Below are 23,958 nucleotides of genomic sequence, written 5' to 3' on the forward strand. Positions count from 1 at the left end.
AAGACATAGTTTGTTCCATTCAAGTTAATTTTAAATTAGATGACCTTTTACATGTCCTTGCTATAAACTTGACTATTCTTAGCCTTACAAGTTTTCATGTTTATATTTTCTTACTATATTTCTTAGTTGTTTGTGACTCTCTCTCTCTCTCTCTCTCTCTCTCTCTCTCTCTCACACACACACATTGGGTGTTGGTTGGGTTGGTTCAAGTTCATCAGGTCGGTGGGTTGACTCCAACCCCTTCTTGCAATATCTCCTTACCTTTGACGTTTCTTCATATTTGTTGTACTTAATCCTTTAATTCATCATTAAGCTTTGTCTATCAATCATCTTGATGGCTTTCACACATGCACAATGAAATTTTACCATTTTGTCCAGAAAAGAAGGGAAAGACCAGGATATTCATTGACTTCTTGTTCTTCTCTCTCTCTCTCTCTGTCTGTCTGTCTCTCAAAAGTTTTTCATTGTTATTGTATTCTTTTTTATTTCTATAATACATGATAAGCTTGTGGAAATAGCAGCTAGATACGATGAAAATAAGAGACTTTTAAGAAGCTAATTGTTAATTAAAATTTAAAATTTAGGAAGGACATTGCTAATGATCCTATAGTTGAGTATTTTTTTTATTAATCACTCTCCTCCAACGTCATAACATTGCATCATCATTTTGTAAACAATGCTATTGTGCATGTGTGTGTGTGTGTGTTTTTTATTTTTTTATTTTTATAACAAACCTCAAGTCAGTTTTTGGACCTATTATCTTCAGTGTCAGTTTTGCTTTCTTTTTTTTTTCTTTTTTTATGATTATTTTTTTAAGAATGGGGGAGGGAGGGGGGGGGGGGGGGGGGGGTTAAAATCCACTCTTGAATGTTCAATGGTGTATTACTTAAGTCATTTTCTTGTATTGTTTATCAATTTTTGTGTACTATATATATATATATAGCTTGAAATAATGCACCTTCAAGGCTTCAACAGTTTCACATGCATAGTTTTGATATGCTTAATATTATATACTTTTTAGAATAAGAACAAAATCTCAACAAAATTATGTTGATGATCATGTTATTCTTGCCTAACATCAATCACATCAATTGTGACAAAAGATTCGGAAGTTGCTGATGGTGATCAGAAACCAAGGGACACTTTTTGAGATATAATTTCTGATGGCAAGCGATGGCATCCATCAGTAATAGCAGGCAATTATGCTTCTGGATCCTGGATCACATTCTCTCGTAATTGAGTTTATCTGACTGCAATCAAACACAAGGGTCAGTTGACCAAAATAACCACAAAAGCTCCTAATGGAAGGTTTGAATAGTCGAGTGAAGCAAGGCACAACTGAGCAGCAGATCTGCATCCTCACCAATCAAATGAGCCAGTGTCTAACTGCTAATAAGTTTTTTATTTGGTAACGTATGCTCAGCTCGATTTAGTTTGGCATGGTTATAATAGAATTTATGGAGCTGAGTAAAAATCTTGACTGTGAAGAAAGTGCTAATTTGCAATGTCTAAAAGAAGTGTTAGATTTTGAGATAGAACCAATGTCAGGCTAATGAACTAGCCTGGATAACTTGAGCTCAGCTAAATAAAACATGATTCAAGGTTGAATTAGGCTTGCTGAGCTTAATCTTGATCTAAGTTCAGTCACAAAATCACAATACTTAAAATAGTCAAACACCAAGCTAAGCTTGGCTTGTTAGCTCTCTTAGAGCAGCAGTATGAAGCATCCAATAAAACAAACTGTTAGCAGTACCTTGATAAGCATGTCTGTTGGAAGCCAAGCTGGTGCGGTTGGGATCCCAACCCATCCAATCTGCAAAAGCATCATTCTTAAATCCTTCAAAGTCACATATTCACTTAAGAGTATTTATCTTGGTTGATATAGTGAAAGTCATAGCATAGGAAACTTGAAATTTCAATGCAAATGTTGCAACTTTTGTATATAAAAGTAAAATCTTTGATATGGTTTGACACTTTTAAAAATGTCATGTTCAAAAACATTAATACAAGCATACCAACCACAGGTTATGCCTTACTTGACATAAGTTTCAGAAAGCCTTTCACATATGACATAACAGAGAAATTAAAGCCATGATATTTATTATTTTTAAGCTGCAGACTAATCTTCAATGTCCAAATAAATCTGAATGTTTTATATCAAAGAGAAGAGCTCAAACATAAATCACTTACTAGTGCATACTCCCCGGTTTCGAAATTACGTATATCCAAGACCTAAAAGAGTATTATGCTGTCATCAGAAAATTGAAATGGCCAGCCTTACTTCATGAGTGCTGCCAGAGAGTGTAAAGAAGCTACCTCACCACGGTCTTCATAAATGTAGTCCAAGCCTTTGTAGTATGGTGGGTGCCCAACAGATAGATACTGAAATTTTGAATCAAACACATTCCAGCTTATGCCAAAGCTAAGTATATAGTGAGTCAAATTCAAAAGGGAAAGAAAGGGTTACACACAAGAGCTAAGATTCAAATATCCTCTATATAATTACACATTCATATAGCTGAGTTCAGTTTATTCATATACAAGCCTCTTCTTTGTAGGAAATGAATACAGAAATTTCCCAACAATACCAAATATCAAATCCGTTGTGACTGGCATTAAATTGACTTCATGGGAAAATTGTATTCAACCAATCCAGCTTTAGCATTATAGAAAAAAAAAAAAAACCCACTTATTAAACTTACATTGACACTACTGAGATACTTCTCCTTGTCCACCCTCACAATCTGACCTTTCTTCACTGCCCAAGTGCCCATAAATAAATTTTTTTTAATAAAAGAAAAAAAAAAAGTCAAAGAAAAAATAGAATATTTTTCTTGAAAATTCAGAACTCACTCGAATAGACGGGCTTTCTGGGGGTCTTAGGAGGTGTGGTTGATGGTTGAGCATTAGAAACAGATGATTCTTCGTTCTTTGTTTCCACAGTCTTTTCCTTCTCCGGTTCAGTGGATTTTACAGCTCGAATTGATGGCAAACGAAGAGGGTTTCTTCTTAAGTTGTGAGGGAGTTGAGAGAGGCATGAGAATGAGTTTTGTGAGAACGTTGCAGAGAAAGCCATGGGAGAGAAAAGAGACCTTGAAGTTGAAAGTGTGAGTCTTGGGAAGTTTTCAGAGTTATTCACTATAGAGATAAGAAATGCTGAATCCTTGTATTTCTAACGGCCAGATTTTGAAGACAAAAATCTGTTGCTACGCGGTAAGTTCAACCAATCATAATGTGCCACATCATCAAGTTTAGGTGTAAATAAAGAATGGTGATTGGCAATTTGGTCATTTGGCTCACCTCTTGTTCCTGAGGAGGAGAGAGGCATAGAGATATTTATGGTAATATGATATGGGAAAAAAAATTTCGATAACATTTTTACAATAAATTTTAAGTGATAGGTTATTATTGGTAAACAAAAAAGTAATTTCAATGGTGGTTTAAATCAATAACAATAACAATAACAATAACAATTTACCATCTAAAATATATTGTAAAATTGTTGTGAATGTTGTACCTATAAAATCCAACTTCTTAAGGGAATTTCATTTATTGTTTTGCTTTTAAATAAAAAGATAAAAGTTCCCAAAATTACCCTTAAACAAAGTTATCGAAAAATTTTTAATTTTTAATTAAAAAAAAGTTATCAAAAATTTAAAATATAGTGTGCTTTTTAAGGGAGTATCATTAATTGTTTGTCTCTTAAATAAAAAGATAAAAGTTTCCAAAAATTACCATTAAATAAAATTATCAAAATTTTCTTTTTTTCTTTTCAATAGGGTAAACTACATAATTGTTTTCTTTTTTTTTTCTTTTTAATTTCAGTATGAATTTGCTGTACAAATGGCAGTTAGTGTTGCAAAATATATATATATATATATATATATATATTAATCCACTAGACACGTCAAATTTCAACAAAGAGATAATGGTAGGAACCAAATTGACATGACATTAAAAGGCCAGGGACCAAATTGACACAATTGAAATGTTTGAGATTAAATTGACATATGGTGTAAAGAATAGAGACTAAGGGCCCGTTTGTTTAGGCGTTTACATTGCAGAGAATGACAGTTTCGCGAATCGCGATTCCAGGATTGCGTTTGGCTAGGCGATATCTGCGGGATTGCGTTTTCAATTCCGCAGATTTTCGCGATTCCGAAAATGAAATTTTCTACTGCTTTTTCAGCATCGCGCGATTGGGACGATTGGGTTGCCGCTAATTGTTTCGCGCGGTTCAGGAAAGTTTTTACCGAAATCCCAGCTTATCCCTTCTCCATATATATATATCTCATCAGTCTTGGTTCTCTCCACACCAATTTCACGTTATTCACTTCTTTCTCCTCTGTTATTGCTCAGTTGCTCTCTTCGATTGGCGTCGTTGTTCTGCATCACGATTTCCAAGTAAACATTCTCATATCTCAACAGTCTTGGTTCTCTCCACATCAATTTCACGTTATTCACTTCTTTCTTCTCTGTTATTGCTCAGTTGCTCTCTCCGATTGCCATCGTTGTTCTGCATCACAATTTCCAGGTAAACATTCTCCATTACCCATCTCTGAAATAATTATATTGATTTGGGCTTTTGCATGTTAGTTTAGATGACTGAATAAACTCAAAATATTAGAACTTACATGACTAAGGAACTTAAATATTGATTAAAACCATTTGGGTTGGATGGGATTCGTTTTTTCTTATTGAAAAATATATGGGTTTGAAGAATATTTCAGGTTTTTGTTCATGCGGCTGTTTATTTACTGGTTGTGAAGTTTTTAAAACAATTTTAGACAGATGAGGTTGATCAAAACCATTTGGATTGGATGGGATTCGTTTTTTCTTGTTGAAATGTATATGGGTTTGAAGAATATTTCAGGTTTTTGTTCATGCTACTGTTTATTTACTGGTTGTGAAGTTTGTAAAACAATTTCAGACAGATGAGGTTGATCAAAACCATTTGGATTGGATGGGATTCGTTTTTTCTTGTTGAAAAGTATATGGGTTTGAAGAATATTTCAAGTTTTTGTTCATGTTGTTGTTTATTTACTGGTTGTGAAGTTTAAAAAATAAATTCAGATAGATGGGGTTGATGGAAAATTTCAGGTTGTTGTTCTAATGTGCTTTTGCAATTTAAAAGTGTTTTGTAGTGCTTTTACTTTTGCAGTTAAGAGTGTTTTTGCAGTTAAAAGTGTATTACTCAAAACATTTGAAGATGCTTGATGTTGTTTGCTTTTCTATTATAATGTTGTTCTGAAGTGGTGTCTATTATAATATGTCCTTTTTGCATATGTTTTTTTTTATTATCATCAATTAAATTTATGATTCATTAAAAAATTTAGGCATTTGTTTCATCCACTTTATTCTTGCTGCCTTTTAAATTGAACCTACACTTAAGCTGAACTTAGAATGCGGTGATATTAGAATTTAGCTTTCTATGATGACTAGGCAGGGGAATGTGGCTGCTCACACACTTGTTAAGTGGGGTAAATTCTCACACACTTGAATAGGCAAGGGAATGTGGCTGCCTTTTTAATTTTGTTTGTTCTTATGTCTTTTGTTTTTGCCTTTTGCTTTGGGCAGCTAGTTTATCTTGTTGTTGTTTCTTTTCAATTTTACGATTCAGCCAAAAAAAGAATAAAAAACAAAGATTGGTTCACGCATGCCCATCTACAAAAACAATGAGAAACAACAAGATGGTTCTCAAACACATGCAACACCGGTCAATCATGAGTCATGATGCTTCAAATCATCTTATTTCTGACCCAAAAAATTTATTTATATATTCTTACTTAATAGAAGGCTCCAACCACCGACTTATTCTATTGCTAGTTTTGCCATTTACTAATTTTTAACTAAAATGTATTGCTAGTTTATTACGTGTGAAACTGTTTTACCTATAAGAGTATTGTTTGTAAGAGCATTGGAATTTTTACATATTTGGTTGAACATTGTTATTAATAAACCTATATTTTGTTTAGATGGTTAAGAACAAGGAGAATTCAAATCCCAACACCAAACAATCCCAAAATAGCTCAAATGTTAGAGTTCAATGGCCATCAAGAGTAACGACTATCTTTTGTGAAGCTTGTGTGGATGAGGTATTTAAGGGTAATCGACCTAATACGCACTTTAGTAATCGACCTAACACCATTATTGTTGTTATTATTAATGTAATTGTTAAGCCTAATTACATATTTTCAATAATAAAAAAACACTGATCACAGGAAAAATGACAATATAACCTTCAAAAAATAGTTAAATCCTTTTTTGGAATTTACACTCAAAACAGCTATTTTTAAAACAGCTTATCCAAACGCTTAATATGACTTTAAAAATAGAAAACGCATTTTTTCACATTTTTACCAAACACTTATCTGTGGCTTTTAAAATGGAGTTTTTAAAACGCACGTTTTAAAAACGCTAGTTTTTAAAACGCACTTCTTGAAACAGCTTATCCAAACAAGCCCTAATTATATAGTTTACCCTTTTGAATAAAAAAGTTATCAAACATTTAAAATATTGAGTGCAATAAATAATTTAAAAAAAAAAAAGTCATTCTATCGTGAGGGGGTGTTAAACGCATGGTTTTCAAAACTAGACCAATCAAAGAGCCAGAAAAAAGAGTGGTTCTCAATTTTATGGTCTAATCGTGGTCAGATTGATGGTCGAACCAGTGATGTCATTAATATTTAATTAATAATTTTTAAATGATTTAAATAAAAAAATATATAAATAATTTTATATAATTTTTCACATATTATTAAGAATATTAAAAAAATAACAAATTATAACTAAATATTAACTTTATAAAGTAATTATTCTTAAACCATTGAGATAATAATAAATAATAATCCTCCAATAAAACCAAAAATAGGTTCATAATTTCATTATATTCAAAACTAAATGTTTTAAATAAAGAGGGTTTAATGTTCATTTGGTAATATCATAAGAATTTTTTTTTTTTTTTTAAAGAGTGAATAGATGGATTTAATAAATCTTTCCCAAAAATCAATAGGATTTATGGTCTTTCTCAAAAAAGAAAAAAAAAAAAAAAAAAAAAGGATTTATGGTTTTTCCTGTAATAAAGATGAATGTACCAAATTCAAAAATAGAAGAAAGAAAAGAGTCAATGTGTAATTATAAAAGGTAGTCAGCTATCCAACAATCAAAACCTAGCTTGCCCTACTTTATTACACCATAAATACACACATATACTCCATTGACTCCACCATGATATGCACTCCAAAAGAAAAGGTCTCAATATAATTTATTAAGGGTTTTGGCTTACTTCCTATACTTTTTTAATTGGACATGTATTTTACTTTTTTAACTGGACATGTCTTTTTGTTTTAAATATACAATGACTAGTGGTAGTGGGTTTTAATCTCCTCATTTTATTTAGTTAGTGGATGATGTGGCAATTTCTCATTAAAATTAAAAAAGATTTCAATTAAAAAAGTACTAAAGGTAAACCAAATCCATTTATTAAATGCTCTATCACCAATTCTTGATTCTCTCCCATTATTTTTTGATAAGTTTTTTTATTTTTTATTTATAACTATTCTCTCCCATATTAATGAGTAGTATTTTGGAATTTGAATATGAAAGCTCAATTAGTGTGAAAACACAAATGCTTGTTTAAACCCCCAATTTTAAATTACGGTTTAATTACTTTTACTTTAACTTATTTAAGTGCAGAACAAGAATAAAACAAGCGCAATAAACCAAAACACTACTCAAAGTCATAAGTAAGTACAATAAGCAATAAATGCAAAGTTTAAAGAGCAGGGAAAAGAGATGCAAACACAAAGATAACTCCGAGACGTGTTATCGAAGAGGAAATTGAAGTACTCGGTGAAAAACCTCTCCACGGCCCTTCAAGCCAAAATCGATCCACTAGTGAATAAGTTGGAGTACACTAATATAAAAAAGACCCTCCAAGCCTAATCTTTCCAATGTACTTGAGCCTTCCAAGCTCTTGCTACCAACGGACTTCTCAGAGTCTTGTCTTCAGTAGTTATCCAGATCCTGCAATTCCACCCAATTGCATCTACCACTCAATGGCTTCTTCCAATGCTTCCCAAAGGCACCAAAACTTCTCTCAACACTCAAAATGTGTGAGGTAAGTGTTTGGGCTAATAACCTCTCAAGGATGTGTAGATGGAGAGGTGGGAGTAAATGAAAACTTTAGAGAAATGATGTAGAGGATTGTGAGTAAAACAATCTCTTACTTTCAAGTGTTTGGCTAGGGTTTCTTTCTCAAAAGTTTCTTGTAAATACTCCTTCTTCATACATTTCGTGGGTAATGAGGGTTTATATAGTGTTGGTAAAAAATGAGAAAAGTCACACTCAAAAAGCAACAGGCAGTGAGTTTCGCGGGTCACTCGCGACTTGGCCTAAGTCGCGAGTCACTCGCGAAATCCAACATGTCATGGACTCTTCAAATTCTAGCATGTGCTTCACATGTGGCTTGTTTTGCGGGTCAGTAGTTGTGAGTTAGTCACGAGCAAGTCGCAAAATCTACTTCTTAACAGATTCTTCACCAATCTCTTACACACAGCCCTTACATAAAATCCCACAAAAATACAAGGAAATGATTGAACATAATTACAATCAAATTTGACACAGAATTAAAGCCAACATAAACATAGTTGTAACTCACAACTTTATAGAATATTTAGTTATTTAGTCCTAAGTTAAGGAAGACTAAAAGGAGGGTATTTATTAAAATTTTCCTTTTAATTTTATTTGAACAATCAGATTGGTTTAATCTGTGCCAAATTAAAGATTTGGCATTAGCCAAATTAAAGTGATGAAGGAGGTAACTGGAGGTTCACTACCCCACAAATCAAATAGTTATATATATATATATATATATATATATACACGAGAAAACATTCTATCCGGATCTAGCATAAACACAGCATTTTATGCCTCCAATAATAACAAGACACATCAGCATTTTACAAAACAATCAAATACACCTGCCACATACTATCACTCCCTAAAACCCAATTTAATAAATTAAAAATAAAAAACCACCCAAGCACAGCAGAACCACCCACATTGCACAACATCGTTAGGAAAGCTTCCGAAGCATTGCCAAACAGTAAAAAGCCACTGTTTTTGTGTTCAAATTAAGTGATACCCAGAGCCCATCAAGCCTAGTTACAAATGATGATTTGGCATGGAGTCTCAATGGTGCTAGAGCATTTTCCAGATCTATTTGGGTTTTTTTGGTAAATGAAAATGAAGAAGAAGAAGTTGAAGTTGGGTGAGACTATTTGTCTTTAATGGTAGTGAAAGAAGTTGGTTTTTTTTTTTTTGGTGTAAAGGAGTTTGTTTGCGTATTTGGTAGATCTAAAGGCAAAGTCTAAGCTAATAAACAAAGAGAGCAAATGAATGATAGTGGGGGTGGGGTGGTCTTCCTTTTACTTTGGATCTGAGATTAGATTTTTTTTTTTTTTTTTTGTTAACACTTTTACTTCTGTTTTTGGTTTTGAGCCTACTGAGTTTTTGGAGTTTTTCACTTGGCAAGACCATTATCTGAATCTGGGCTTGATGGCTTTTGGGTTTTGCTGAATTCTACCACAAAATCGGTGAATCTAGCTGCTTTTGAACAATCCGTCAATGCTCTGGAAGCTTATCTGATGACGATGTGGGTGGGTTTTAAGAAATGATCATGTGTGTTAAATTATTTGATTGTTTTGTGAAATGCTAATGTGGCACGATGCTATTAGTTGGTGTAAAATGATGGTTTTACGCCAGGTCCAGACCAAATTTGCACTCATATAAATATATATATATATATATATATATATATATCTCAACAATGAGCAACCTAACATCTCCTCCTCTCTCGCTCTCGATCTCTCTGCCTAGCATACTCTTTCTCTCTAAAAAACTAAAACACCGCATCTTGAAACTGAAACATCCCATAAAAAAACTTCCCAAAGCACTATTAAGTTCCAGATCTAAAAAAATAAATAAATAAATAAAAAACAAAAACAAAACAAAAAAGCAATATTTTGCTGCCCTCCCTTCATTGCCGCCCTAAGTTCCAAATCTAAAAAAAAAAGAAAAAAGAAAAAAAAGTAACATTTTGCTGCAAAATAACTCCATTTCAGAGCATCTTCACAATATTTTCAAAATCGGTTCAATTGTACCAGTTTTCAGTTATTCTGGTTAAACCGACGATTACCGGTTAAATATAGTTTCTCTATTATTTTTGGTTTTTTTAAGAGAATTGGACCGGATTAGCTCCCTATTTCCGGTTGAACTGGTTCAATCAACTAGTCCAGTCCGATTTTTAAAACTATGGTTAGAAGTAGTTGGTTAAATGATTAAATTTATCATACTTGACTCATTGTCATTCTTATTTCTATATCACATCTCAAAATCGATGGATATATTGTCATTCTTATTTCTATCTCATCTTAAAATCCATAATGATACTCAAAATGTGAAAGAGATATGCTATAAAGATTCATCCGTATTGTTGTTGTTGTTGTTAATTAATTTATTTTTTTTTTTATAGTAGATAAATTAGAGAAAATTCATTAAAGAAACCATTTTTTAGTAAATTAAAGAAATTTTAATATTTTTCAAGAGCCCTGTAACTCAATTGGTTTGTACCTTCTAGTGTTTACATAATATCTAAGGTTCAAATCTCTCCTCTTACGTTGTAACTATCAAATTATCAAAACAACAATAATAATAAGAGAAGAAATTTTAAGACTTGGAAACACCTCCAAATACACTATGAATTACAAAACTAATTAGTTACTCCATCAAAATAGTCAGGGGAATTTGATTCCCCACTTTTAGCAAAGGATTTTGTTAAAGATTAAGTTTTAAAATGCTCATTTTAACCATGATCGAGTTTTAACTATCCATTTCATAGCTTGTATTAACCCTCCTTAAGACTTAGTATGATCAGCATTGCCTTAACATTTCTTCGAATCCAAATATGGTACATGAAAGCATCCCAACTCAACTTGCATAGCACACCTCTAAAGCGATTAATCTTACTGCACACCATTATGTGCTCTGATATTATTTATTGAGGAGATAACACGTAGAGTTTTTCTTCAAATAAGACTTCCATTTACACGTATATATCCAACTCTTTTGTGTCAAAACTCTATTAGGTGGCATTTTTAATTCAATAGAAATATTATGTTGTAATTAAACAAAATAATCAAAGAACTCTAAAAAAATAATTAAAATATTAACATTTGCAATGAGAAAAACATAAATACATAATTGAGTGGGGAACTAAAAATGTAGATGGTTTCTTTAAACTCAATCTTTTTAGGGTAAATTACATAATTGGTCCCTATCCTTTACATCAAATGTCAATTTGGTTCCTAACCTTTCAATTGTGTCAATTTGGTCCCTAATCTTTCAATATTGTATCAATTTAATTTCTGCCATTATTCATTGGATGAAAAATTTTGATGTGTCAAACTGAATAATAAAAATTAATTTTTCTTGCCACATCAATTGCCAACTATATAGCCATCAACTATACAACCACGTCAAATTATATATATATATATATATATATATATAAGTTTCTGTTCCCACGTGAGTTTTAAAGTTCGGGGAAAATTCTAAAATCTAAAATGGTTGCTTCTTCAACAGGCTTAACTTCATCTAAGATGACAAATTTGACATAGGAAACATTAGTTAATGTTCTTTTAAAAATGAATTGTAACTTTCTTAAATCTATCATTTATTTATTCTCTCTTCTGTATCTGTAACCACATAAAACCATTAAATCTAGAGGCAGAGTTTCACAATCAAATCTCAGAGAATTGAAAAAACAAAACATTTGTTTAGGAAAAAGAAAGAAACTGGTGGTGACCATGTAGAGCTTGCTGCATAGGCTTCCAAATAGAAGCAAATCTTTGGCTTTGTCCAAAGCTTCCTTGAAAAAAATGAGAGCCTTAACAGTCTCTTTGGAGATTTTGACCTTGATCTCTTCTAAATCTTTGAACAAAGGCTTCAAGAGCCTCAATCTCCTACTGAGATCGTGACACTGCCTTCTAAAAATGCGTATGAAGTTTGAGATCTCGGGGATCTAGTCCACAACGCAGATATGATTCCCAAGTAGCACAACTATTTGCCCCTCCATATAGAGTAGGAGTAGCTTTGCTTGGTGCCATTTTTTATTTTCTAAGTTCTAAAATACTAGATAGACTTGTAATTTAGGTTAAGCACCATATTTTTTAAACACATGGGTGAACAGAAATTTAGGGTTTTTAATTTGTTGTGGCTGTACACTTGGGCATTGATGTGTAGGGAAAATCTAATTTTTATTATTCCGTTTGACACGTCAAATTTTTCCATCTAAAAGATAACGACATAGACCAAATTGACATGACACTAAAATGTTAGGAACCAAATTGACACAATTAAAAGGTTAGGGACCAAATTGACATTTGGTGTAAAAGATAGGGACTAATTATGTAGTTTATCCATCTTTTTATTTGACAAATTATTCATTTGAAAATTTTAAAAAGATAACAAGTAAAAAAAAATATTGTTTCCATTCCTAAAACTTACCAAAAATTCATTTTCCATTCCTAAATTTTAAAAAATTTTATTTTTATTTCTAAACTTTCCTTGAACTTAAAAAAGATTTGGTCTACCTTAAAAATAAAATGTTACAGTCACAAATTATTTTACAAGATTTTTACAAAATGTTGATGTGACTAACCTCTTATTGGTTTTCATCTAGATCCACCATTAATATCACTTTTTTATTTACCAATAATCATTCACCACATTAGCAGTTTGTAAAATAGTTTATATTTCTAGCATTATTCAATAAATAAATAAAGTTCAGTCATCTATTGATAGTTAAATTTGGTCCGAATAGATGATAACTATATATATATATATATATACACACAATCCAGATCTCTTGTTTGACGACAAAAAACTTTACAAATTAAGTCAACAATAACCGACAATATGTAAGTAAAGTTATCTATTTCTTAGAAACCCATGTAAAGATATCTATCTACATAGAAAAAAATTGGTCTGAATTAGGCATATATGATCATATCAAATTATTATTTTTTTTTTTTTTTGAGAATCAATTTTTTACTTAAATTTGAATGGTTAAAAATAGTAAATATATGGGAAAATGACAAACTGTAACTTATAGACGCCATAGTCTTTTGTACGTTACACTTTCAAATATTTTGTCCAAAAACCTTCTAAACAGAAATCTTTTCTCAAGGAAACAAATATATACATTGCACTTTCATCTTATCCATTATAATCACTATTTCAAGAGAGAACATGTTGCGGTGTTCAGTTGTACTAAACACATTATGATGTAACATGTTTAGTGTTACCCATGGGCCATGTGTTATCAAGCCAAACTAATTCTCTTATATCCGGAGTCATAAATTTTTTCAGGGGCCAAACTAAATATTTAATAAAAAAACTAAATCCAAAGAAACACACACACACACAATATTTATTTATTGCTTATACATGAAATTTTGTATTTTTTATTGAACATATGATATTTTCTTACGTAAACAAAAATATTAACATTAAATAATAAGTCTTTGCATCTTTGCAAAAAATGAAAAAACGTAATTCTTGAAATATCTAAAAATATAAAATGAATTTAATAGCAATAAAATATAATTAAATTACATATGGTATACATTAAATACACTTTAATTTTATGAGTTGTGTATTAAGAGTAACTAGTCGCAAACTCGTGCGATGCACGGGAAACTACTAAAACTAAAATCTAAAGATATATTGTGTTTCCTTTTTTTTTGTTTTCTTGAAGAATGTTAAATAATACAGAAGTCAAATCCCTATAAAAAGTTCAAATCTCTTAAAACATTACACCAATATGAGAAATTAGGGTGCTTTGTTCAACCCAAGTACAAAGTTAAAATCAACCTCTAACTTCATACCTTTAGGGCCTTGAACTTTGTGCACTAAGGTTATATTGTTATATATATATATATATATATATATATAAATTGTAAGCTAAAGCTGGCTTGATATGATATTCCTTCTTGTTACAAAAAGAATCAATGGAATAAATATGACAAATTAAGAGATTCCATGCCACTGGTTAGTAGTATAATTCCTCCAGTTCATGGCCAATTGAAAGCCATCTTTCTCCTGTAAATTCATGAGCTACAACAAAGGAGTTGTTATACATTCTCTAAACCTTGCATATTATACTCTATTATAAATTGGAAAGAGATATATCATTCTAGAGATTCAAGATATGATGAAATGGCAAACTACTATCAAATTAAAAGAAAAAGAATATCATATCATCCTTCAAGTGAGAGCTTGAGTTTAATATGCTATTCAACAACTACATTTGTTTAATTATTGTCTATGATTATGTAATTTATTTTTCTGTTTTTTATTCGAATTTCATAAAATAGAGTAGTCATTGGGAGAAACCATAGTCTTGTAGAGATACTGCAAAAAAAGAAAAAAAATTAAAAAAGGGAGTATTATACCTTTTTTATGCAAGGCATAGGCAAGTTTGAGTAAACATTGAGTGTATATGTCCACTTATTAAACCTGAAAAAAGGACATTGTACAAAATCAAATTGTGGAAAGAACAATACACTTATGTATTTTATCAAACAATTTGTGTGGTGCATGTAACAAAAATATTTGTTAGTTACATCCACAACAAAATAATATAGAAAAAAAAAATTGAGAAGGTGATTTTGGCATAATATAGGAAAAAAAATTCAACCAAAAAGATTATTTTATTTTGATTTACATATAGGGCATCAATCAACAAATACAAACAAATTCAAACCAAAGACCCTTGTAGATGATGGAAATAAAGTTGAGAATAATAACTAAACTATATATATATATGTAACTAAGCTATCAAAATTCGAATTTACCATAGCAATTCAACTACAACCTAAAACATAAAAGAAAAAGAGTAAAAAAGTTACCCACATAGACCAACACCAAGAGAGGGTACTTACATTTTATCAAACACTTGGTGCATATCCCAAATGATAATATAATAGCAATGGAAAGAGAGTGCTTTTGAAGAGAGTCCAATCCCAATTTGCAAAAACATTCGGTTAAAATGCAGCAATTGTGACACGTTATTTCTTGCAGATAGTGAATGAGTTGTTATTGCTTCCTAACACTAATGTGAATGTGCTAACATGAGACCATAAAACAACCTTTGACATAGCTAATGGAATGCCCCTCTCAGAAGAATCCTCATAAATAAAGGACTGATTGGTGCCGTTAGAGCAGAAGCCTAGTCTAGTTAATCGCTGTAAGCAGGTCTGCTTTTACCTTATAGGATCTAATAAGTCCTAACCAATTCTTTGATGATGAAACCACCACAACAAATAGAATGTAACTAAAAATACAAATCTTATGAAATTCGCAGGTTTAGCTATGAAGTATTTAGGTTAAAAAAAAAAAAAACAGAGAATCTTTCTCTAATAAGAGAATAAAAATCTTACCTTGCGTTAAATACCCTGCCTTTGGTTTTTCAGAAACGACAGCAATTGAAAGGATCTAAACATCAATGATAGCAGAAGACACAAAAAAAAAAAAAAAAAATTGTGATGAAAAATAAAACTAAAACTGAATAAAACTTTCCTAAGAAACAAACAAAGGCCTACACAGAACAAAACCCACAATTAAAAAACCGAAGGTTTAGGAAAACTATGCTACTTATGTAGATAATAAGAGTGTTCACGCCACTGTTTTGTTTAGGTGTGAAAGCAGGATCAAAGAGATCGAAGGTTTAGGTCCTTTGGTTGTTGTTGCTGTTAGGAAAATCAAATCAACAAAGAATTTGAAATAAATAAATAAATAATAAAAAAGAGGTGGAAATTTTTTATGGGGCTTACCACCACAACAAATAGAATGCAACTAAAAAAACAAATCTTATGAAATTCGCAGGTTTAGCTATGAACGATTTAGGTTTTTTTTTTAAAAAAAAACAGAGAATCTCTCTCTAATAAGAGAATAAAAATCTCACCTTACGTTAAATACCCTGCCTTTGGTTTTTCAGAAATGACAGCAATTGAAAGGATCTAAACATCGATGATAGCAGAAGACACAAAAAAACCTGTGATGAAAAATAAAACTAAAACTGAATAAAACTTTCCTAAGAAACAAACAAAGGCCTACACAGAACAAAACCCACAATTTAAAAACACAGAACAAAACCCACAATTAAAAAATTGAAGGTTTGGGAAAACTGTGCTACTTACGTAGATAATAAGAGTATTCACGCCACTATTGTATTTGGGTGTGAAAGCAGGGTCAGAGAGATTGAAGGTTTAGGTCCTTTGGTTGAAGAGAGTTATCGGCATTGAAAGATCTTAGAGAGAGTCTGCATGCTGAGTTATTGGCTTTTGTTTTTGAGAGAAAAATAAAATATTGTTTTTAATTTTATGAGAAAAATAAAATATTGTTTTTAATTTTATTTTTTATTTTTAAAATATTTGTGTTGTGCTGATGTGAAAAATTGTGGTATTAGCAGAGGCTTCAGTTTTATATATATAACTAGCATTATGCCCGTGCGATGTACAGCTTAATCAAAATTTATACGTAAATAATTTTTTTATTAATTTACTTAAAATAAATAATAAAAATAAATGAATATTTTACTTTTAAGTTACATAATAAATGCATATTGAGTGAGACTAAGGTATCATAAAATACGCATGCACGCACGCATGCGTGCGCGTCACACACACACACACACACATATATATATATATATATATAATTATTTTCAATAATAAATTGAACTTTAAGGCTCAATTAATCACATATATTTAAATGGAAAACCTTGAATTAAATAGTTAAAAACTATCCAAAACAATAATTGAAATGATGTTTAAGTGAAACCCCAATTCAATAATTAAGAACAATTTAAATTATTAAGCATTTAAAAATTTGAAATAGAGAGAGACTCATGTGAGAATTTAATTTTTGTCCTTGAAAGTATGGAAGAAGGCACTAAAACTTGAGTGAGGTTCATCCTACCAAGTTTAAGTTTAAGCTTATCTATTTAGCTTTGTTGCCAAATTCATATAAACTCTTTTATTTTATTTTATTTTATTTCTTTTTTTTTCCGAAGAATATAACACAACTAAAAACCTATAAACAACAATTTACATTCAATATAAAGAATATAATCAAACTTATTCATAATTTAAAATTAAGAAATTAACACAAATTATAAATTAAGATATAAATTTTGAAAAAGAACAAAGAATAAATGTTTACTATATATAGACACTTGTTTTTAGAAGAACAAACGTTTATTATATATAGATACTTTTTTTTTGGAGAAAAAAGAGAAGGTATTTACTTTAAACTCAAATACTTATTACCTTATTTACATTTTTTTTAACTTTATCCAAAAACATTTTAGGTAAATCGGTATGAACAATAATTATCTTAAAAAAAAAGTCATGTGTGAAGAGGGAGATTTTACTGTTGAATACGTTGGTTTTTTTTTTTTTTTTAAGGTATTATGTTTTTTTTTTTAATTTTATTTTACATGAAGTAATATAATTAAATTTAAAAAAAAAAAAAAAAAAGAATAGTTGAAGATTGTTGTTGTTTCTTGTATTTTACGTGTACTATGTTTTTTTTTTTGTTTTTTGTTTTACACGCAGTAATATAATATAAATAGAAAAACAGATTAGAGGAGTTTGAATAGTAATCAAATTAAATTTTTTTATCAACTTATAAATTATAATAATAAAAGGATTAGATGAAGAGTTTGGATTGTAATCAAATTAAGAATTTTATCAATTTAGAAATTATAGGAGAAGAAGATAAGTACAAAAAAATTATATTTATTTTTTTTAAATTCTAAAAAAAAAAATTCTGCAATTTAGTGCAGCCACTTTGCGCAACCACAACTTTTAAGTCTAACTTTTATTATATAGTATATAATATATAGATTAAAGAGAATAAATTGCATTAGTCAACTATATAATAAATGTATTACAAGATTTTAGTAAAAATCGAAAGGTGTCATAATTGAAATTTATGAGGATTTTTTAGAAGTTAAGAGGAATGACCTCTTAGCCCCCCTGGATAGACTATAATTTATTTCCTTATATTCATGCAACTTCGCTATATAACTGTATAGTCATTTACCCTATTACACCATATTTCACACTCGCATCTCTTTCATTGGCAACTTTCAACGAGATATCATGAAAACTCTCTCTGTCTTCTTCCTTTTTTCGCTTGTTCTCTTCGTCGCTATTGGTACGTACTTCATTCCTCTTACTTCACACTCTTCAGCCTCTTTTTATTTATTTATTTTTTTTTTTTTGGGACTGCATCTTTATTAGTTTACATACGAAGGAGAACTTAAAATCAAATCATTTTTTTGTTCTTCAAAAACCGCGATCATCATCTCTCTTTATACGTGCAGTTTCTCATTATTTTAAAAATCAAGAAAAACATATCATCTTATAATGATTGAAATTTGAGAGTATATAGCTTTAATAAATCTTTGCTTAATTTTGACGGATAAACTAAATTAAACAAGCGGATACCTCTTCATTTACTCGAATACCTATGTCCTATATATATGTTCTCGTCCCAATCAATTCAAAATATTTGAAACATTAAAGTTTTCACGAAATGCATTATAATTCGATTTTATTTCTCTTTTTAGTCAAGAGGAGAGTAGGAGATCTTATAAAGAAAACTTGATGAAAAAATTCATCAAGAATCGAAATTCTTACTAAAGCAACAAAAAAAGTTGCATTTAGCTTTTGACTCTCTCTCTCTCTCTCTCTCTCTCTCTCGTTGAAGTGTAAATGCCTAACCATCTATGATTACAGGCAACGAGCAGATGGTGGTGGAAGCTAAAACCTGTAAGAAAAGGATCAAACCGGAACTGCCTGGGTTGGACTGCCTGCCCAACATTTGCGAGCCAGCGTGCCAGAGAAAGTACAAATCCCAACAAGCTAAAGGAATTTGTGAATTTGAAATCTATTGCTACTGCTATTACCCTTGTTAATCTTTATCCATATTATTAAGGGTCAAGTGCTAAGCTAGTTATGGAAAAGACTCTAGTTAAAATAACGATCATATGATTAAATTCATCAATTTCTAATAGTTAAACTATTAGGAGTCTCGGTAATTTATTATAATACCATGTCTTGATTTGATCTTCAATAATAAAAAACCATAACTTTTTGCCAACTACTTCTGCTCTGGTCTCTCATTGTGCTCTATGTGTATTAGTAAGAGAGATCGACCCTGCTAAGATGCACGCTTAGCATCTAAAAAATTCACAAAAAATTCCTGCGGGATTGATTTTGTTGGGCAGCTTACAATTTATAATTGAGAAAGAGCTATCAATGTGACATTATGGCAGGAAAAGCTAAAGACAAAATCATATAAAAATTAATAAATAAAAAGCGTATGTTGTAGTTGAACTTTGAAGGATAGAGACTCCAATGGAAATAAACTTCCAACATTATTAAAAGAATTGCAAGATGTGAATAAGATTAAGAACAAATTCCAGATATAAGGAAACACAAAATTCTTATCCATTGATGCATGTGATATTTTCGTCCTAAATTTTATCTTCCAGAATTTTCCAACCGAAATACGACTGAAGAAATCCATTCCAAATAGTTTTGGTTCCCTGTTGAAAATTTGAAGTCTAGGGAGAACAATTTATGTGCTAAGGTAATTTGTTCTAGACAATTAGTACAAGTAAACATGGGAAACTGGCATCACAACTCACACACGATTAATGATTTGATATTTATTATTTATGCACCAATTTGGTGTTCAAGTAATCTAGACTGGCATAGCGCTATCTTCGAAAACACTGAGAGCAACAAATCTCAGTGGACTCCTGATATTTTGGCACAACTAGTCAACTGGATTGTTGGCATGTCTTACTTTCTTAGTATATTTTGCCATGTCGTGTAGAATCTATTATGATGCTAGATATTGTTCCTCCCTTTAAATTGTTTCTCTAACGCAAAGCAACATTTTCCAATTGATTCTAAATGGATAAAAAGAGAAAAATTTACAATTTGAACGGTTTATTGTGGTACCATAGATAACTACATATCTCCTATCAACAGTTGCACCAATATCGAAGGACAGACCTATATGTGTTAAATGACATAGAAAATATCTAATCTAATAATGTGATTTTTAAAATAATAATTTAATAAAAAGCTATTAAGCGGTGTAATTAGTGTGAATTTTACAATTTTTTTTCTTTTATTAAATTAACTTTTAAAAAAATTTGCAATAAATAATTGAGGAGAGAGAAAAATGCTTATTTATTACTTTCTCTATCCTTTTTTCTTGCCATTCACTTTTATGAGTTTTTTTTCCCCACTTTCATTATTACTTCCTCCATCCCCAATTGTTTGTTTTGAAAATCTAACTTTTTAAGGGAATATCACTTATTGTCTTGTCTCTTAATAAAAAAGATATAAGTTTTCAAAATTACCCTTAAAAAAAGTTCTTAGAAAAAACTTTTTGTTTAAAACGCTTGTGTTTGGTATTGACATAATAGGAAACTTAGTAAATTAATGGTTTTTAATTCGAAAAATAAGACAAAATTTTAGGATATCCTAAATAGGATATGACCAACAATTTGAGATAGAAAAAAATGATATTAATTAGGAGAGAAAAAAGCTAAACATGCAATAAATAAGGAGAGAAAAAAGCTAAACATGGTACAAGCTAAACATGCAATAAATAAGGAGAGAGAAAATGATATTAATTAGGTAAATTAGGTGGAAATTAATTGAGTATTTAATGATATCTTTTAAGCATTAAATATTTTGGAAATCTATTTTTAGACAGATTTTGAATTATGTCACTTCAACTCAAAAATAATCGGTGAAGAGAAAGACACATACAAATCTTTTATGGCATTTGACATCGTGACACACAGGTTTATTTATAGAGTGGTTGTAGGAAGTCGACTTATGCGCTTCCGCCCCCCCCCCCCCCCCCCCCCCTCCACCCCACAATGACACTTCTTCAACTCAAACCTTGACCTTGGCTATGATACCATTTGTCAGATTATGAGCTATGCAACTTCACCTCAAAACTAATTGGTAATAAGATAGACACACTCAAATATTTTATGGTATTTGAGTCGCAAGAGTTACGATATGTTACTAACCCTGCAACTCAAACATTTTCCCTCCTAGACTCTCAAGCACAATCATTTTCCCTTCTAGACTCTCAAGCACTTTGTACATGAGAAGTTGCTAATTAAGCTACAAAACTTTGATGTAAAAAATTTGTAATTCGAACACATCCCATGTACTCATACAAAAAAATTTGTTTTATTTTTTAAATATTTTTTTTTATAGAACACACAAAATGTTTGACATATTAGTTTTTGAGGCCTTGCATATTTACACATCATTATTATATATTTTCTATTTGATTTTAAATCTATTTTATATTCAAATACTCCATTAAAACATAATCACATCATAGTTTAAAGAGACATGTTATGTCCACAACATTTTCATAACAAATTCTAAGTAGCAGGTTGTTACAATTTGTTAGTAGTGTGGCAAAAAAGTAATTTCAGTGATAAGTTCAAATTAGAACCAATAGCAACTAACCACCTATGATTTTTTGTGAAAATGTTGTGAACATAGCACTTCTCTATTTTAAATGATAGAATAAGTAGTTACATCAAGATCTACAAATACAATGATAATAAATGTCCAATTAATAACTATCCCAATTTTCTTTCTTTCTTTTTTTTAATTTATAATACCATCACAATTATCAACTTTCATAGTTTGACAATGTAAAGTTGTGATTTTCAATTATATTTTGTTGGCTTTATATTTTGTGGGATTCAATGTAATGGGTTAAGTGTGAGAAATTAGTGAAGAACTGTGAAGACAAATCAACTCACGACTAGCTTGCGAGTGGAGCAACCCGCAAAAGCCCACGTGAGGAGCACATGTTGGAAGCTGAAGAGTTTTGTGCTTGATAGCATCACGCGAGTGGCTCACGACTTGGCCAACTCTTACGCATTTAGTTAAGTAGATTAAAAGCAATTAAGCCATTATTTTGAAATTGGGGGTCTAAACAAGCTCTAACATTTTTACTGTTAAGCTTTCTGTAAAATTGTGATTTACAACTATGTTTTATGTTGGCTTTATTCCATGACAAAAAGTGTTGTAATTGTATTAATTAATTTATTTCCTTATATTTTGTGAGATTTTACTGTATTGCGTTTGGTATTAAGTTGGTGAAGAATTAAGCATGCAATGAAGATTAGTGCAATTTTGCAACTAGCTCGCAAGAAGCTCCCGACTAAAGTTTCCCGTGAAAAGACCATATAAGAAACACATGCTGGAAGCTAAAGAGTCAAGTGTCAGGCTGTATTTCGTTAGTACTTCACAAGACAGGCCATCTTGCGAGGTATCTACGAAACTCTCTATCTGGAGGATTTTAAGTGTGACTTTCTCACCCTTCACCCATACTATATATACCTTCATTACCTAAAAAGGTAATAGGAGGCTATTTAGAGAGACAACCCTAGAAAGGTTTCTAGAACATAACAAACCCATCTTTTGGAGAGAGAGAGCTACTCATCCTTTAGTGAGAAATCATTGTAGTCTCTTCTCCTTCCCTCTCCCATTGTCATACATTGAGAGGAGATTTGTACCCAAACACAACCCACACCTATTCAAAGTGTAGAGAGTGTTTTAGAGCTTGGAAAGTTTTGGGGATTTGCCTAAAGAAATCAGTGAGGCTTGGCGGATGCGATTGGGCGGTATTGCGGGTTCTGGAAAGATAGTGAAGACAAAACTCCGAGAAATCCGTTGGTAACAGGAGCTTGGAGGGCTCAAGTACATTGTGTAGACTAGGCTTGGAGGGTCTTTTTTTATTCGTGTACTCCAACTTATTCACTAGTGGATCGATTTTGACTTAGAGGGTCGCGCAGAGGTTTTTCACCGAGTTCTTCAGTTTCCTCTTCGATAACACGCCTTGGTGTTATCTTGTATTTACATATCTCTTCCCTACTCTTTAAGCTTTTATTTTATTGTTGATTGTGGATGAATTTTGCTTAGAGTAGTGTTATTGGTTCATTGCGCATATTTACTCTTGTTTTGCACTTTGTTTAAGTTAAAGTAAAAGCAATCTAACTGTAATTTTTAATTGGAGGTCTAAACAAGCTCTTGTGTTTTAGCACAAATCCGATCTTTCACTTTCAAATAAAACATTTAAATGGTAAAATATATTACTATACAAAAAAAAAATCATAATAAATGCTTATTAATAACTATTATAATTCTGAAATTTATTTTTTTATCTAAAAAAAATAGAGAGAATCATAATTTGTTCAAATTTCTTGTACATTGTACATGTTATTAAAACATATATAAAATCTAAGATGGGTTTTTAGTTGACTACATAATATTTGCAACGTAAAATTTTGAGGCTCACAAGTTTACACATCATGATTTTCATAAATATTTGATTTTTATTAATTAGATAGTTTCAAATTTCATATTTACACACACACATGCAGAATATTACATCATCATGATGGGTCCACTAGGGGGAAGATATAAGAATGAAGGAGGGGATGAGTGTGAGGGGATCAGAACATCATTTAGGGGAGAGAAACACGAGAGAAAATTAAGAAACTAGAACATAGTACTTGTGAAAAGTGATCTAGCTCGGGACACCCAAAAGGGCACCTCGATTACCTAATATTCCCCTCGAATAGTTTAATTTCTAGTAAATAACCACCACACAACCGTTCCGAACCATCATTCACTAGCCAGACTTCTTTTGGGATCTCCTGTTGTGGGCTAAACCTAGAACAAAATACAAATTAATTGGGGGTTCAAGCACAAGGAGCCCAAAGTCGTTGGAAAGAAACCACCACAATTGGTGCCATCTATGGGG

General features: G+C 31.0%; 2 protein-coding genes across 2 annotated transcripts; one reads left to right on the forward strand and one right to left on the reverse strand.

The window, feature by feature from the left end:
- Window positions 1-963: 963 nt before the first annotated feature.
- On the reverse strand, window positions 964-3,151 carry LOC126703137 (NAD(P)H-quinone oxidoreductase subunit O, chloroplastic-like). Its single transcript, XM_050402058.1, has 6 exons — window positions 2,854-3,151; window positions 2,703-2,758; window positions 2,317-2,382; window positions 2,191-2,232; window positions 1,754-1,813; window positions 964-1,250 (listed from the first exon to the last, which is right to left on the reverse strand). Exons 1-6 carry the CDS (start codon window positions 3,074-3,076, stop codon window positions 1,221-1,223), a joined length of 477 nt encoding a protein of 158 aa, XP_050258015.1. The 5' UTR covers window positions 3,077-3,151; the 3' UTR covers window positions 964-1,220.
- Window positions 3,152-4,036: 885 nt separating this feature from the next.
- Window positions 4,037-6,215, forward strand: LOC126703888 (uncharacterized). The gene is made up of 3 exons (XM_050402948.1): window positions 4,037-4,404; window positions 4,490-4,534; window positions 5,976-6,215. The coding sequence occupies exons 1-3, from the start codon at window positions 4,165-4,167 to the stop codon at window positions 6,213-6,215; spliced, it is 525 nt and encodes a 174-aa protein (XP_050258905.1). The 5' UTR covers window positions 4,037-4,164.
- Window positions 6,216-23,958: the final 17,743 nt, after the last annotated feature.

This window comes from Quercus robur, chromosome 10 (genome assembly GCF_932294415.1).
Source record: "Quercus robur chromosome 10, dhQueRobu3.1, whole genome shotgun sequence".
NCBI classification, from domain to species: domain Eukaryota; kingdom Viridiplantae; phylum Streptophyta; class Magnoliopsida; order Fagales; family Fagaceae; genus Quercus; species Quercus robur.

Bases quoted from the DNA above. Each gene is read 5' to 3' on its own strand.
- LOC126703137 (XM_050402058.1), bottom strand. From the start codon at position 3,076: ATGGCTTTCTCTGCAACGTTCTCACAAAACTCATTCTCATGCCTCTCT. The intron at 2,759-2,853 runs GTGAGTTCTGAA...GCACTTGGGCAG, and splicing joins CAGAAAGCCCGTCTATTCGA to TGAAGAAAGGTCAGATTGTG. The intron at 1,251-1,753 runs GTACTGCTAACA...GTTTGATTGCAG, and splicing joins CAACAGACATGCTTATCAAG to TCAGATAAACTCAATTACGA.
- LOC126703888 (XM_050402948.1), top strand. From the start codon at position 4,165: ATGAAATTTTCTACTGCTTTTTCAGCATCGCGCGATTGGGACGATTGG. The intron at 4,405-4,489 runs GTAAACATTCTC...GTTATTGCTCAG, and splicing joins TTCTGCATCACGATTTCCAA to TTGCTCTCTCCGATTGCCAT. The intron at 4,535-5,975 runs GTAAACATTCTC...TATTTTGTTTAG, and splicing joins TTCTGCATCACAATTTCCAG to ATGGTTAAGAACAAGGAGAA.